A 17,315-nucleotide genomic window follows, 5' to 3' on the forward strand; every position below is an offset into this window, starting at 1 on the left:
GGTCTGCCATAACTGCTCATCACGCGAACTGTTGGTTGCCGATTTTACTCCCCATTGAAATGGAGCCGTAGTCGTGAGAGCAGTAGTCTCGCGGGGCAAGCAGAGCGCCCGCTAGCGTTCGTTCATTACAAGCGTGTACAGTTTTTGCCGTGCATGATCGGAACGTTGGTTGTGGTGTGACCGCGCAACACCAATGGTCTTGGAACCAAGACTAGGCAAGCAGTCTCGCTAGAATGCCGCGGGAATCGCGGGGAGATTCGGAAAAGAGTTGGAGCGCTATCACCGCGACAGACATTTAGCGACTTGTCCACAAGTCTACTGCGAAGCAGCTTTACAAAAAGAACGTGTGGAGTATATCTGTTCGAAACGTCAAGACCCGGGATGCATTCCGCTTGCGCAATTGCAATACTAGGTTGTTATTAAATAGTTGTGAATATATATGGAGGTAGTATTATGGCTTTGTCAGCCTACCGGGATACTAGTACACAACTTCAAATAAAACAGGCTTGTGAGACTTCTTATTAGAGAACACAATAGCTTTATTTAATAACTTAACTTACGAAACTTAGGTAAATTAAAGACGGAGACTCCAACCTCCTAGACCAGGCTAACGGCTACTGGCGATCATAGGCCGCGCCCTGGTTTAAGTACTATACCCCGTACTTAATTAGTATTCATAATATTACTACGCCATCATACGAAAAGTAGTCCCATAACAGTAGAAATTACCAGATGGGTGAGAGAAAGGGCAGGGCGCGTTGGCCCCTGTATACTCAGGACCATTGAGTCACGCCTTGCAATATACAAGTAAACTGTTTGATACCTTTTACACGGCCACGCCGGTAATGCGGACACGGCCGATCAAAACCAAGTCAAAAATAGTGTTGCCGCCAGCATCCGACATGATCTGGTTGACGTCATTTTCACCCGCGTGATGGCGCTGTTGGGGGGGGGGGGGGGGGGCAACGGGTGCATTCAATTTTCTTCCCTGGGTCGACCCCGATGTGACGTCACGACGAGAAGGCTCACGTGATGATGCGTCTGGGTTTGTTTTTTTCCAGGTGGAGCGTGGGTAAACATCTGCACACGTTCGTCCTGGAACACAAAATAGGCGACTTTTCCAGGAAGAACGTGTGGTTTTGTGTGCCCACGTTCGCCCTGGGAAAAATAAATAAAAAAACCCACATCGGGGTCGACCCAGGGAAGCTAATCGAATGCACCCCCAGTGTTTCCCAACAGCATCTAGACTGTATGGGCCCCTGTCTTTATCCTTGCGGATAAAGACAGGTCCTTGCCGCTAGATCCAGTGATTCCATTGGATACAATGATATCATTTGATACGTGCAGTGATCATGGAGGTAGAAATTTCTACCTCCATGCAGTGACATAGATGCCCAAATAGTCACTGCTTTTCAGTCCGCAATGGAATTTGACTGCGTATCTATGGGTGCGTTCGATTAGCTTCCCCGGGTGGAACGTGGGTAATTATCTGCACACGTTCGTCCTGAAAAAAACAAAAAACAAAAAAAACAAAAAACGCCACACACCGGGGTCGACCCGGTGAAGCTAAACGAACGCTCTCATTAATGTGAAATATGCAATTTTTTCAGGCTGCCGTCGATTTCACAAAACTCTTCCTAACTTAAGACTAATCTTAGGACTTAGGACGAGTCCCAACCCCGCACTGTAGCATGCAGACCTTAAGATTAATCCTAAGTTAGGACGAGGGAAGACGAGTCCTAACTCTTTGTGAAATCGACGCTGGTCTCTGGCGTTATTCACGAGCCTCGAAGAATATGACGTCAGACGTTCAGACTAACCAGCATCTGACATGCATGGATGGTTGACGTCACCCCCCCCCCCATCCCCCGTGTGGTGGCGCTGTTAGGGGGAATTCCCTGTTCAAGTAATTTTTTGTTGATGCAAAGAAATGTTCGGACATTTTGTTGACGATCTGACGACCGTAGAAAAATAAGCTCCACAGTGTGACTTTTCAGGGCAATTTATCACCTCGTTCTTGTTGCTGTGGGCTGTGGCAGTATATATCCACCACTCAGGTTGACTTAATGTTAATGCATGTTCAAATTGCTCTGACTTCTTAAGAGTTGTTTTATTTGTGAATGTGATATTGCATGCTCATGATAAATTGCTGTCTAGACGGCCGACCTCTTACAATTGGGTATTTCCCGTTAAAAACAGGTCTATGGCTGTGATCGAGGTTGTAGCTAGATCAATTTTAGTGGTGGGAAACAAATCAAATCGGTGTTCGAAGTCCACCAAGGATGAGCAGATCATCAAAATTATTCATGTTTAATTATCGGTCCATGAAAACTATTCATGTTTAATTATTGGGCAATCATTGCTGAAGTGCACGGTTCATGTATAATGCCAGCCGTCGATTTCACAAAACTCTTCCTAACTCAAGATTAGTCTTAGGACTTAGGACGAGTCCCAACCCTGCACTGTAGCATGCATACCTTAAGATTAATCCTAAGTTAGGAAGAGTTCAAGTCTTTGTGAAATCGACGGCTGGTTTCCAAACTCTTTGTGTTATGACGGGGCCATGCATTTTGACAGTGTTCTTTGGTCTGTATCGGTCATGTATAACTGTGTCTCAGATCAATTCATATCAATAATTTTTTATACACATGACGTTAAAAACATGAAAGAGTGTGCATAAATCAAAACGATTAACAACACTAAATTAATTTGTCAAATAGAAAGGAGTAACTGTAAAAAGACAAAACCCAAAGTGGCATTGATATGTACGACCATCCTTAAAAATACCAGGGAGACGGTTGAACCCCCCCCCCCCCCCCAAAAAAAAAAAAAAAAAGAAGAAAAAAAAAGAAGAAAAAAAAGAAAATAAATATACAGTGGGAAATTATTATTTTGATTTCAGAACAATGTATCATTGAAGCTCTGTTTTCTTCCTTCAGCTATTTTGTTGTCGTCTTTGTCAGCAGACAGACATGATTTCGGCTGAACTTGCTCATCTTTAAAACCCTCACACATTCTCTTTCATTCCTGCACTACTTATCATGGCAAGACTGATCCGAGATGTTATGAATAATGCGTTTGACAATCCTATCGATGCCCAAGACATCCCAAAGCGCTACTCTTTTCAGAGTGTACATGGTAAAGCGGTCTGCAAACGTTGCAAAAGGTGCAAGAAGTCATGGAGTAGCAATCTAGCATGGTTGACCTTCGACCTCAGGAACCAGAGAATTGCAAGGGCGTGGATGCAGAAATGCAAAGGGTGCGACGCCGAGAACCGTTTGTGGTTTCCACCTGATGTGTTGGAAAACATGGTCATACATGCAGTAAAAAGGTATCTAACATAAGAAAAGTTTCACACACTCTTCTGAGTGAACTGTTTGTATTAATTTTGGTTTCTTTTTGTCCATGTGTGTTAAAGGCAGTGGACACTATTGGTAATCACTCAAAATGATTATTAGCATAAAACCTTTCTTGGTGACCAGTAATGGGGAGAGGTTGATGGTATAAAACATTGTGAGAAATGGCTTCCTCTGAAGTGCCATAGTTTTCGAGAGAGAAGTAATTTTCAACGAATTTGATTTCGAGACCTCAAGTTTAGAACTTGAGGTCTCGAAATCAACTATCTAAACGCACACAACTTCGTGTGACAAGGGTATTTTTTTCTTTCATCATATGATCTCGGAAGTTCGATGACCGATTGAGCTCAAATTTTCACAGGTTTGTTATTTAATGCATTTGTTGAGATACAACAAGTGAGAAGACTGGTCTTTGACAATTACCAATAGTGTCCACTGCCTTTAATTAGCACATTTCACTCGGTACTTTCTCGAGTCCTGTGAACGAAATCACATGCATATTGAGTTTATGTTTGTGTGGTCGTAACAAAATAAATCCACCAAGAAAAGAGTATGGGTACTTTTTGTAGGACACAAGACACAATGTCCGCATTGTTTACATGAAACTTACACAGTTTGAAGATACTGATGGTCGAACCCTTTAAAAGTTGATCAGGTTTGTATAGTAATTATACCACAATTTGTTTAGATTTTAATAAGTCATAATGTTTCGAGAGATGTTGATGTTCTTGTCTGTCAATCCACAATATTGTAGACTATAACATTGATGACATGGGTTCAAGGCTATAAACGATCGATTAGTCATCTTGTTAGTCAACCATCTAGTCAACCTTTGGAGAGTGAAGAAAACTACAGAATTGTTTTTTGCTAACAAAACAGTTACTGTCCGTGCACTTCGTAATCCCCATACACTGACAAGTAGAAGATCGGTCATCAGGGTTAAAGGAACACGTTGCCTTGGATCGGTCGAGTTGGTCTTTGAAAAGCGTTTGTAACCGTTTTTTATAAAATGCATATGGGTAGAAAGATGTTGTAAAAGTAGAATACAATGATCCACACAAAAATGCCTCGAAATAGCGTGGTTTTCCTTTTACTTCGTCGACTAACACGTCGGCCATTTATGGGGGTCAAAATTTTGACTCCCATAAATGGCCGACCATGTTAGTTCGCACAGTAGAAGGAAAACCACGCAATTTCGAGGCAAACTTGTGTGGATCATTGTATTCTACTTTTAAAACATCTTTCCAACCATATGCATTTTATAAAAAACGGTTACAAACGCTTTTTTTTTTGACCAACTCGTCCGATCCAAGGCAACGTGTTCCTTTAAGAGAAATTAGTGCAAAATTTACACACGATGCATGACATCGATTGAAAAAAAATTATAGAGTCCCAACGGGACACTGGTTTTCTTTCTTTCTCATCAAAGTATGACATAGTTAGTTTTACAAATCTGTGATCTTACAATATACGATGTTTTTTGCTTGCAAGTTATGTAATGTTCTTTTAAAGACACTGGTGGACACACCTTTGGTAGTTTTCAAAGACCAGTCTTCTCATCTTGGTGTATCTCAACATTATGCACACAAATATCAAACCTGTAAAAATTTGAACTCAATTAGTCGTCGAAGTAGCAAGATAATAATGGAAGAAAAACACCCTTGTCACACGAAGTTGTGTGCTTTCAGATGCTTGATTTCGGGACTCTATTCTGAGGTCCCGAATTCAAAATCAAATATTATTTTAGTGGAAAATTACTTCTGTCTCGAAAACTACGTTACTTCAGAGGAAGCCGTTTTTCACAAAGTGTTATACTACCCGAACAGCTCTCCATTGCTTGTCACCAAGTAAGTCTTTATGCTAACAATTATTTTGAGTAACTCCATGGTGTGCAGTACATAATGGGAAAGATAGGGTTAAGATCAAGGGAAACCATTTTTATTTCGCGAGTTAAAGTCCAATGCTCAACGTTTTTTAAATGTCATTTCATGTTCCCAAAGATGTATCAAGTTGAAAGAGGGGACGTACAGTAAAAAAAAACGTAAGGACGATTATGGACGACCACCACACGAAGAACGCCTGTGTGAACGCTGTGAATACGGAAATAGGAGATGCTGGGCAAGCGGCAACTAGACGACCACCACCACACGAACAATGAAGTGAATACGGAAATAGGAAATGCTGGGCAAGCGGCAACTAGACGACCACCACCACACGAACAATAAAGTGAATACGGAAATAGGAAATGCTGGGCAAGCGGCAACTAGACGACCACCACCACCACACGAACAATGAAGTGAATACGGAAATAGGAAATGCTGGGCAAGCGGCAACTAGACGACCACCACCACCACACGAACAATAAAGTGAATACGGAAATAGGAAATGCTGTGCAAGCGGCAACTAGACGACCACCACCACACGAAAGTGAATACGAAAATAGGAGATGCTGCATGGTTATAAGGTGGCAATACTAAGAACTTTTGAACCCTACAAGAATAATGTTTGTGTGACTTTTGCTGGTAAATGCATGTTGATTTAACCTATAAACAAGCTGAAAATCGGTATCGTGCCTAATAACCAAAATCAATATTGTACTTAACTTTTGTAATCATGTTTTTAGACCCGGGATTTCACAGTTTGTTGTTTGTTACTAAGATGCACTATTTTAGGTACGCTGTTCACATAACTATATCGCGGCGTTTACAGAGCAATCAACAAATCGTTGATTTTTTTTTATACAAAGGGGCTTCGTTTGTGTTAGGGAAGCCTTATTGGGTCAAGAGCCTGGACCTACCCCCCCCCCCCAGACTCAGGAACACGAAACACAAACACGGATGCAAACACACAGATAGTCTTGGTGAAAGACGTTTCTCGTTTCCTTATATCACGCACACCGCGGCCAATTCACCGACACCGCGCGCAACGACTCACCTGACTTATAGTCCACTCACCGCCGTGAGTGGACTATAAGTCAGGTGAGTGGTTGCGCGCGCTGTCGGTGAATTGGCCGCGGTGTGTGTGAAAAGGAAACGAGAAACGTCTTGCACCAAGACTAACACACAGACAACTGACAATGCTTGTAAATAGTTTTGGGAAATTGAATGTTCCTTACAGCTGTATTTTGGCGCAAGTCATCTTTCAATTTGGAAAGACGGTCATTCATGTTGACCATCACACACAATGACTTTAGTAACGAATCAATTGTTAACGCGTTAACACTCTTAACGAATCTACAGAGAGTGTAGATTTCTTACGAATAATTTTTATGTACACAGCTAATGTGTAGATTCGTGAAAATCGACACTTTTGTCAATGTATAGTGACGTCCCACTTTTGTATACTATAATATTAACATAATTATTATCCAAATTAACGCAAATGGCTGTGTGCAACATTAAACTAATATATATAAATTAACTATATTATATTATTTAAGAAGCTATTTTATATAGAAAGAGACGCCAATCGTTAATACGCGGAGACTCTCGCCATTGTAACTGATTGCATTATTGTGTCCCCCCCCCAAAAAAAAAGGGACAAAAAAGTGCTATATGCTATATCTATATATGGAATGATGTACCCAGTTGAGCTTGTGTTTTAGATAAACAAAATAGGCCTAAAGTATGGTGTCCCATGGAAATCGTCCGTGGAGATTCTGTCCCCCATTATTGGGAATTAGCATGGGCTGAGGAGGATGGTTCAAAAGAGGGCGCTATCAGATGACGTTTTCATATTCATGAAGCCCTCGTAAATCGGTCACTTACGTGGCTCTAAGTAAGACTTACGTAAGACTTTAGTAAGCCCTTACGTGTTATTCACGAAGCATTCGTGTCGCTTTACTACCGCGTTACTTACTAAACCTCTCGTAACGCCTTCTTAAGCGGGAATGCGCTTGAGCTGAACAGTCATGGATTTGTTGTGTGATCCACTAAAGCGTTACCTCATTGTCCAAAACGAGTATTTCAGTGACTAGACTGGCAGCCATACTCTGGAGATGTTTGTCGTACTGCAAAAATGGAGAGACCGACCAAAGCAAGGAAGAAGACCGATGTCCTGCAACAATTTCTCGCCCACTGAGATGGTCAAGTTAGTTGACATTGTTTCATTGAATTGGTCGGTACTAAACAACAAATTTTCGGATGTCGTAACGTTAAAGAGAAAGGCCGACACCTGGGCAGAAATTTGACGCAAAATCAACTGTGTTAGAAAAGTGATAAGAACAACTAAAGCGTTTCACCACAAATGGGATGACATGAAATCAGAGGCAAAGCGGAAGGCGTCCAAAAAGAAAGGCCATGGTTTTCACAGATGTTATGCAACACAGACGAACTAAATTGAAACCAAAATAATTCTACACAACACACGACTAAATTGAAATAAGAAGTAATAACAATAGTAGTAAAAAATCATCATATCAACAAAAAGTCATACTAAATAAATACACAAATGACCCGGACCGACCGACCGACCGACCGACCGACCGACTGACCGACCGACCGACCGACCGACCGACCGACCGACAGACCGACCAACCAACCGACCAACCAACATTCTAATACTCAATCAATCAATCAATCAATCAATTTATTAAAGATAAATAAAAAAAGAGGTTGATACCTACTCCAAATTTCGCAAAGTTTGAGAAAATTTCGCAAGGATTGCTGGGAAAGCTGTTGTCCTTTCACTTAAAGCACATTTTGTAATATTTTGCAATTATTTAGAAAAATTCACCAGGAAAGTTGGTCAAGAATGTTGAAAAGGTCTTTAAGAAAACGCTACGAAGCCGAAAACACCCCACGTAGCACTAGTAAGGACTTACGCACTCGATTGAAGTTACGAGTGCTTCGTGAATATGACACAACTCGCTAAGAACGGACTAGTAACACGTAAACGCTTACTATAAGGCCTAAGAAGGCTTCATGAATAAGGCCCCAGGATCTCCGGGGCGAATCTCCTTTCACAATGGCTTATGAAACGTAATAAAATAACATAACATATAATTTGCATGTCTGTTATTCAACAAAAGGCATTAAAATACGGAGAAAAATAAGCACGATTGTTTTTGTTTTTGTTTTTTTTTTTGCAAAACGCAATATATTATTATTATTTTGTGGCAGGCAATAAAATTGCTTTACTTTACTTTCTTTATCATGTTGATCCACTATGATGTTCAACATTTTTTGATTATCATACAACTTTTTGAAGACTTGTTTCATTCTTTTGTGAGGTGTGATTTAATTAAAAGCCTGGGCCTCCCCATCATCCAAACACGCGGGAAACAATATGTTTCAGAACCTCTCGATTCAACACGGTAGACTTTATTGAGGAGAGGGGGGGGGGGGGTCAGTGGCGTGGATTTAGAGAGTGACGTCAAAACATTTTAACAGCCAATTGAACCTTTTGATTTGGAACTTTAATCACCATGTGAACTCACGTAGGAGGGGGGGGGCATTTTGACACTCATTCCGGGTCATTCTGACCCATAAATGGGTCAGGCCCCTGCCAGGTTCGATCCGGGTCTGACCAGCCGGTAGTTTTTATTGTGTCGCAAAAGGAAAATACAAAGTATCTAACTTCCAGGCGAATTAGCATTCGAGTATACCAGCAATTATCACAGATTCTTTAAGCTTCGGACAAAAGCTAATTTCCATCAAATTGTTTACTTCCTATAGTAAACAGCACTTGAAACTTGTTAGCGCAAGAAAAACAAATCAAGTTGTTATTCATACGACCCATTAATATCTGCTTAATAATTGTTGAGGCTTTCGCTCATGATGGGCGGCATCTGACGAAACCAGAAAGCTCGTTACGTAATTAAGACTATGTGTGCACTTTAACTTAGGTTTAAGCTCAACATTTTTTTCGATAGGGAACCTAAACCGGTGCGGTCAAGTTTTGTGTCGATATTTTGTACGGTTTTTGGCTGAAGCAGGTAAACAAATCAATTGTTTTTATGGCCTATTTTGAAACATTAGGGTGTGATCATTGGCTGTGGTGAAGGGCATTTGCACTTGTGCCATTATTTTGTGACAAATGCATTGAAGTTGCGTTTTAATTGTTTGAATGCAGGGTCTTACAGGGGCGTGTCCAGCCCCCCCCCCCCCCAATACTACGCCACAGGGGCGGCCTTCGTCAAATTCGGATGTCTTTTTTTTTTTTTTTTTTTTTAAGTAGTGGAACTTTTATTTTGTTTCAGGCGTTTTTTTTTAAATAGCGAATCCACCATTTACATAGGCCATCGCGGCAAACGAGAACAGGTGGAAATTGAATTGGTAAGTGCCAGTAAGAAGAATATGACGTCAGACGTTCAGGCTAACCAGCATCTGACATGCATGGATGGTTGACGTCACCCCCCCCCCCCCCCCCATCCCCCGTGTGGTGGCGCTGTTAGGGGGAATTCCCTGTTCAAGTAATTTTTTGTTGATGCAAAGAAATGTTCAGACATTTTGTTGCCGATCCGACGACCGTAGAAAAATAAGCTCCACAGTGTGACTTTTCAGGGCAATTTATCACCTCGTTCTTGTTGCTGTGGGCTGTGGCAGTATATATCCACCACTCAGGTTGACTTAATGTTAATGCATGTTCAAATTGCTCTGACTTCTTAAAGGAACACGTTGCCTTGGATCGGTCGAGTTGGTCTTTGAAAAGCGTTTGTAACCGTTTTTTATAAAATGCATATGGGTAGAAAGATGTTGTAAAAGTAGAATACAATGATCCACACAAATATGCCTCGAAATTGCGTGGTTTTCCTTTTACCTCGTCGACTAACACGTCGGCCATTTGTGGGGGTCAAAATTTTGACTCCCATAAATGGCCGACCATGTTAGTTCGCACAGTAGAAGGAAAACCACGCAATTCCGAGGCAAACTTGTGTGGATCAAATTGTATTCTACTTTTAAAACATCTTTCCAACCATATGCATTTTATAAAAAACGGTTACAAACGCTTTTGTTTTGACCAACTCGTCCGATCCAAGGCAACGTGTTCCTTTAAGAGTTGTTTTATTTGTGAATGTGATATTGCATGCTCATGATAAATTGCTGTCTAGACGGCCGACCTCTTACAATTGGGTATTTCCCGTTAAAAACAGTTCTATGGCTGTGATCGAGGTTGTAGCTAGATCAATTTTAGTGGTGGGCAACAAATCAAATCGGTGTTCGAAGTCCACCAAGGATGAGCAGATCATCTAAATTATTCATGTTTAATTATCAGTCCATGAAAACATTCAAAGCAATCATTGCTGAAGTGCACGGTTCATGTATAATGCCAGCCGTCGATTTCACAAAACTCTTCCTAACTCAAGATTAGTCTTAGAACTTAGGACGAGTCCCAACCCTGCACTGTAGCATGCATACCTTAAGATTAATCCTAAGTTAGGAAGAGTTCAAGTCTTTGTGAAATCGACGGCTGGTTTCCAAACTCTTTGTGTTATGACGGGGCCATGCATTTTGACAGTGTTCTTTGGTCTGTATCGGTCATGTATAACTGTGTCTCAGATCAATTCATATCAATATTTTTTGTAGCTAGATCAATTTTAGTGGTGGGCAACAAATCATAGAACGGTGTTCGAAGTCCACCAAGGGTGAGCAGATCATTAAAATTATTCATGGTTAATTATTGGTCCATATACGGTGCCAGGTTTCCAAACTCTTTGTGTTATGCCGGGCCATGCAATAATTATGGCCTTTTGACAGTGTGCTTATAATCTCGTATGTGACAGTTATTTTATGTTTCTCGGATCAATTCATATCAATATGTATTACAAACATGACGTTAAAAACATAAATAAGTGTGCCATATATTATAACGATTAAAAACTCTAAAATTGTCAATTAATAGACACCCCCCCCCCCTAAAAAAAACCAAAAATAATAAATAAATAAAAATAAGAGAAGAAGATAATGCACAGTGCACAGTGGTTTAAAACCCTATGTGACCCCGACATCGACAAGTTTCTGTACAATAATCGGTCAAAATACCTTTATAATCGGTCAAAATACCTTTATAATATCTCAAGCATGTCTGAATGTCATCTTTAGGTAGATAAAACGTGGTTGTCCATTAAAATAATCCACAATTTATCGATCCGTGTCGTGATTCACGAATTATTGTGACAATTTTTATGATTTGGTTTTGAATTCAACAGAGGGCGCTATATCTTTTGTGTGTAATGTTACTGTACACGATGTTTTTGGTTAAAAACAGCGTTCTGAAAACTTAGTTTTTGGGAGTGAAGGCGATCTTGCGGGATTTCGGCGCTATTTTATTTTCAAAGCTAAGTAGTCATTCTACCATTTTATGGAAAAAAATACCAACAATTGGTGGCCGATTGGGAAAATATCCAACGTTTTGATTTTTGTTTATTTCCTTAATTTTGAGATGTAAACAATTGCTTTTTTGAAAAATCTCATTTTCAGGAGTAAAAACTCATTTTCGCTAATTTACCGTGAATTTCTAGCCACAACGAATGGTTACTTTACTAATCTATTACATATTTTTAGCATTTCGTCCAGGCCCTTAATGGCTTATTTTAAAGATGTGTGGCGGTATTTTTTTTGATAAGTAGTATTTTTTGACATTTTTTTTAAATTTTTAGTCGAAGATTTCAAAGCATTTTTGCCGTATCATCAAAACTTCGGTCCGTATTTAATTTTCTACAGTGCGAAAGGTCACTTATACAGGTAATTTAAAAACAATATTTGTTTTGTGATTTTTGCTGAATATAAACGTATGTCACAATATACGAACTACAATTCCTTAAAAAAACAAGGTAATATTTCAAAAAAATAAAAATTCTTCAACAAATAAATTCTTCTACTTCAAGTCACCAAAGATAGGTAGTTATCTCAGAAAAAAAATTGGACCTGATGTCTGGGTCTTAAACCACTGTGCAGTGGGCAGCTATTTAGATTCCAGAACAATGTATTATTGAAGCTCTGTTTTCTTCCCTCAGCTATTTTGTTGTCGTCTTTGTCAGGAGAAATACATAATTTCGGCTGAACTTGCTCATCTCTAAGACCTTCGCACATATCTCTTGCATTCCTGCACTATTTACCATGGCAGGACTGATCCGAGATGTTATGAATAATTCGTTTGAATATCCTATCGATGCCCAAGACATCCCAAGGTGCTACTCTTTTCAGAGTGTACATGGTAAAGCGGTCTGCAAACGTTGCAAAAGGTGCACGAACTCATGGAGAAGCGATCTGGCATGGATGACCTTCGACCTCAGGAACCAGAGAATTTCAAAGGAGTGGCTGCAGAAATGCAAAAGGTGCGGCACCGAGAACCGTTTGTGGTTTGACCATGATGATTTGGAAACAATGGTCATACATGCAGTAAAAAGGTACGTAAGAGATGCAGTCAACATACCAGTGCGAATCAAGTTAATTGGGTCAACTGGTTTAACTTGATAGTGTCCAATTTCCATAATATTTGAACTGTGTTCAACTATATCGTGTTTAATTGAGTAAACCACTTGGTTCAGTTCAAGTTCCATACCTGATTAAACTACCTGATTTTAATTGTGTGTTTATCTAGTTTATCAACTGGTTTTCAGCTGCATGGTTCCAGTTAAACCCAATTTAAACCTATAGGTCTAACTGGAATTTTGACCTGGGCACTTCTCATCAGTGAGCTGTTTATAAGGAAAATTGTATTGGTGTGCCTGTGGCCACCAACAAAGGCTGTGTTTAGAGTATTTTTTTATCATGCCATGTTTTTCTCAAGAATAAACACGGATCGAAATTATTTCAAGAGATGTTTCGCTGTTCTTGTCTGTGTGTTCTGAAACATTTTTGTGACAGAGAAGTTGGGCCTACTTGGCTCACTTTCTAATCCCAAACAATGGGGGTTCAAATCCCTGCCTTTTATTGGCAAAAAAAACTAAAATCATCTTTGAGCAAGTCATGCAAATAATAATAAAGCGATGACTTCTTTTCAACTTAAATAATTAAATAATTATTAGCATAAAACCTTACTTTGTAATGAGTGATGGGGAGAGGATGGTAGTATAAAACACTGTGAGAAACGGCTCCCTCTGAAGTGGAACAGTTTTCGAGAAAGAAGTAATTTTCCCCGATTTTGATTTTGAGACCTCAGATTTAGAATCTGAGGTCTCGAAATCAACCATCTGACACAACTTTGTTAAACAAACAATTGTGTTTTTTCTTTCAATATTATCTCGCAACTTCGATGACCGATTGAGCTTAAATGTTCACAGGTTTGTTATTTTATGCATATGTTAAGATACAGCGTAATAATAACCTATAGTGTCTAGGGTATTTAAGTTTAGAAACGATTATTATTTTTGTATGCACGACAATAGGTGTGATATATTATTGTCTTTAAGGCACATTATTATCTTCAATGATTAAAAATATATTTTTCAAAATTGTTGGGGTGGGTAGTTAAAGGAAATCAATGAAAATCGAAGTTAAGTTTACCATTAAAGCACAATGAAAACCCAAATCGTTGAGGGAATGCTGTCTAATGTTATTGGTTAAGATAGCCGACATCTGTGCCTGATGCCAGATGGCAACAATTTCCTCAACAAAGTTGCATGATGGAAGCCAGGAAAAGCATTAAAAACTTTTGAGCATGGGTAAAAATCGATCTCAAATAATATCTGCTTCAACCGAGACATCATTGTGTTTTCTAGTGTGTATTTAAAATAAGGGGTCAAACCAAAGTCGAAAACAATGAATTACAAAAATGTTTAAAAAATTGGTTGCCAACGTGGCCTCAATGCCACATACATGTACAAACGAATGTTACATGTATATAGTCATTTTGTAATGTTACCCTATAAATAATATTATGTGAACCTAATGCTAAAGGCTAAAGGTTAAGATCAAGGGCACCATGAAGGGAAAGCGTTTCTATTTCATGAGTAAATCCAATGGCTGAGCGTCATTTCATGGCATGTCATTTCATTTTCCCCAAAGAATGTTGAGTTTGCAAGATGGGAGCTTCCAACGCAGAAGACGCTTTGGTGGTGATGATCGACGCCGACCACCACACGAACAACGCCTGTGTGAACGCTGTGGATACGGAAACAGGAGATGCTGGTTGGGCGGCAACTACTAAAAGAGCTTTTGCAACCTAAAATAGACCTTATAGACCTTTTCGCAAATACTGGGGCGCGCGCGTAAAGCTTGGAATTAGATGCATTGTGGTCTAGCTGGTAGCAAAATTTGATTCATATCTATCCCACAATGCACCTCACTCAACAGTCTACGCTTGCGCATTGGTATTTGCGATAAGGTCTATGCACAAGACGTCATTTTTCAGTAGGGCGCCCTCACCTAGAGGTCAGAGGAGGGTTGTTCATTGGCCAATCCCGTGCGCCGCGCGTACAATAATCTGTGCGTTTCGCATGGCGTTTCGATATCGTCACCACTTTACCTCTAAGATGGCGGCTGGATGACGTAAATGCACAAGGTCTATAATGTTGAGATAATGTTTGTGTGAAGTTTTTGCCACGACGGTTGCCTTGTAGAGCCGGGAAGTGCCCGTTAATTTTAAATGATATTATAAGCTGAAATCGATATCGTGCCGGTAAAAATCGAACTCAATAAAGGGAAGATAATTTTTGGCCCAATGACCAGGGCACCACAATGTAATTGGGACGGTTATTGTGATTTGAAATTCGCTGTATTATTATAAGAATGTGTTACTTATTTATTTATTTAATATTATTATAAATAATTATTGTTAAAGACACTGGACACTAATTGTCAAAGAAAAGTCTTCTCACTTGGTGTATCTCGACATGTGCATAAAATAATAAACCTGTGGAAGTTTGAGCTCAAAACTGGTCATCGAAGTTGCGAGATAACAATTTAAAAAAAACCTTGTCACAGGAAGTTGTGTGCTTTCATATGCCGAGACCTCAAATTCTAAATCTGAGGTCTCGAAATCAAATTCGTGGAAAATTACTTCCATCTCGAAAACTACTCTACTTCAGGGGGAGCAGTTTCTCACAATGTTTTATACTACCAACCTCTCCCCATTACTCTTTACCAAGTAAGGTTTATACTAATAATTATTTTGAGTAATTACCAATAGTGTCCACTGCCTTTAAAGAGCAATTTTTGTTAATATTTTGAAATAATTTACGTTGTAAAAAGGGAAGCTATGTATACACCAAAATTCGCACCTGGTATGTCGGTGTGATTATTAATTAACTTTAATTCATCAATGATTAAACATTTCAAGGGCTATTTTTGTATTATAAGGAGTGTTCATTATTGTCTCACTCAGTTAATTTATACGTTTAACTTTAGTTAGCCGTTTTATTATACTTCAATTATCTTTGTAGATCAATCATTGAGAGTGGGCACCGTTGTTCAGCCTTAGCCAATTGATTTATCGGAGTAGGAGATAAAAACAAGATGGCTACCGCTATAACAGGCATTATTATTGCCGTTCATCCGAACTAGAGACAGTTTTTTTTTCTTCTCCATTTCCATTAGTCACTTGACTGTATATTGGTAATAATCATACAACATTAAATCAAGCAATAACCTAATTGGGAAATTAGTCTTCTACTAAACAGATTCAGAATAAATATCGTGATAATAAGAACAACAAGCAGCCGTGTGATCTATCCATTATTTGGCCTATTAAATACCGTGGGTTACACAAGTAGAAGCATTCGAGTGTACCAGCACATCATACTTTCAGCTTCGAACAAAAGCTAATTTCCATCAAATTGATGAAACTTGTAAGCGCAAGAAAAACAAGTCAAGTTATTACTCATACGACCCATTAATATCTGCTTAAAGCCATTGGACAGTGGACACTTTCGGTACAGATTTTTTTTTAAAGTTCACAGATTTACAAATAATTTACAGGGTTTACAGAAGGTAATGGTAAAAGACTTCTCTTGAAATATTATTCCATGAAATGCTTTACTTTTTGAGAAAACATTATAACAGTATCAATTCTCGATATCGAGGATTACAGATTTATTTTAAACACAATGTCATGACACGGCAAAACGTGCGGCAGCACGGGTGGGTTTTCCCGTTATTTTCTCCCGACTCCGATGACCGATTGAGCCTAAATTTTCACAGGTTTGTTATTTTATATATAAGTTGTAGTTGTGATACACGAAGTGTGGGCCTTGGACAATACTGTTTACCGAAAGTGTCCAATGGCTTTATAAATAATTGTTCAGGCTTTCGCTCACGTAGAGAGGGCGTAGGCCGGTGTATTTACAAAATCGATGGGCGGCATGTTACGAAACCACAAAGCTCGTTACATAAGGCTATGTGTGCACTTAAACTTAGGCTGAGCTTAACCTTTTTTTTCGATAGGGACCTACACCGGTGCGGCCGAGTTTTGTGTCGATATTTTCTACGGTTCTATGAAGAAGCAGGTTAACAAATCAATTGTTTTAATTATGACCTATTTTGCAACATTAGGGTGTGATCACTGGCTGTGGGGAAGGGCACAGGCTGTTATGCACTTGCTCTATATGGCATTTATATTGTGACAAATTCATTGTAGTTGCATTTTCCATGGAATGTGTTTACAATTTCATTGTTTGAATACAGGGTCTTTGCAATATTATGACGATTACACACTGGGGCTGGGGGTGCAAGGACATTCATGGGCGTGTCCAGCCCCCCCCCAACCCCCAATACTACGCCACAGGGGCGGCCTTCGTCAAATATTTTTTTATTTCAGGCGTTTTTTAAATTTACCGAATCCACTATTACATAGGCCATGCATAGGCCATCGCGGAAAACGAGAACAGGTGGAATTGTGAATTGGTAAGTGCCAGTAAGAGCAACAACTAGTTAGAGTTATAAAATAACAAACTTCCTCCATCTGGAACCGAGCGCGACCTCCATGGACCAAGTAACAAGTCGATGACACTTAGGTTCATGACCAGCAACTGCTCGAGCTCGAGAGGTTGCCAAAACGCCGCGCCCCTGGATCTTGGCC

At 39.6% G+C, this 17,315-nt stretch overlaps 2 protein-coding genes across 2 annotated transcripts; both read left to right on the forward strand.

The window, feature by feature from the left end:
- The first annotated feature begins 1,919 nt into the window (after window positions 1-1,919).
- LOC139937742 (uncharacterized) lies at window positions 1,920-6,165 on the forward strand. The gene is made up of 3 exons (XM_071933032.1): window positions 1,920-2,057; window positions 2,940-3,331; window positions 5,357-6,165. Exons 2-3 carry the CDS (start codon window positions 3,042-3,044, stop codon window positions 5,487-5,489), a joined length of 423 nt encoding a protein of 140 aa, XP_071789133.1. The 5' UTR covers window positions 1,920-2,057; window positions 2,940-3,041; the 3' UTR covers window positions 5,490-6,165.
- Window positions 6,166-9,788: 3,623 nt separating this feature from the next.
- LOC139937741 (uncharacterized) lies at window positions 9,789-15,942 on the forward strand. Its single transcript, XM_071933031.1, has 3 exons — window positions 9,789-9,919; window positions 12,313-12,705; window positions 14,306-15,942. The coding sequence occupies exons 2-3, from the start codon at window positions 12,416-12,418 to the stop codon at window positions 14,445-14,447; spliced, it is 432 nt and encodes a 143-aa protein (XP_071789132.1). The 5' UTR covers window positions 9,789-9,919; window positions 12,313-12,415; the 3' UTR covers window positions 14,448-15,942.
- The last annotated feature ends 1,373 nt before the right edge of the window (window positions 15,943-17,315 follow it).

Source organism: Asterias amurensis, chromosome 5 (assembly GCF_032118995.1).
Source record: "Asterias amurensis chromosome 5, ASM3211899v1".
NCBI classification, from domain to species: Eukaryota; Metazoa; Echinodermata; class Asteroidea; order Forcipulatida; family Asteriidae; genus Asterias; species Asterias amurensis.

Excerpts from the sequence above, each read along its gene's own strand:
- LOC139937742 (XM_071933032.1), top strand. The coding sequence starts at position 3,042 with ATGGCAAGACTGATCCGAGATGTTATGAATAATGCGTTTGACAATCCT. Across the intron at positions 3,332-5,356 it reads GTCATACATGCAGTAAAAAG|ATGTATCAAGTTGAAAGAGG; the intron begins GTATCTAACATA and ends ATGTTCCCAAAG.
- LOC139937741 (XM_071933031.1), top strand. The coding sequence starts at position 12,416 with ATGGCAGGACTGATCCGAGATGTTATGAATAATTCGTTTGAATATCCT. Across the intron at positions 12,706-14,305 it reads GTCATACATGCAGTAAAAAG|AATGTTGAGTTTGCAAGATG; the intron begins GTACGTAAGAGA and ends TTTTCCCCAAAG.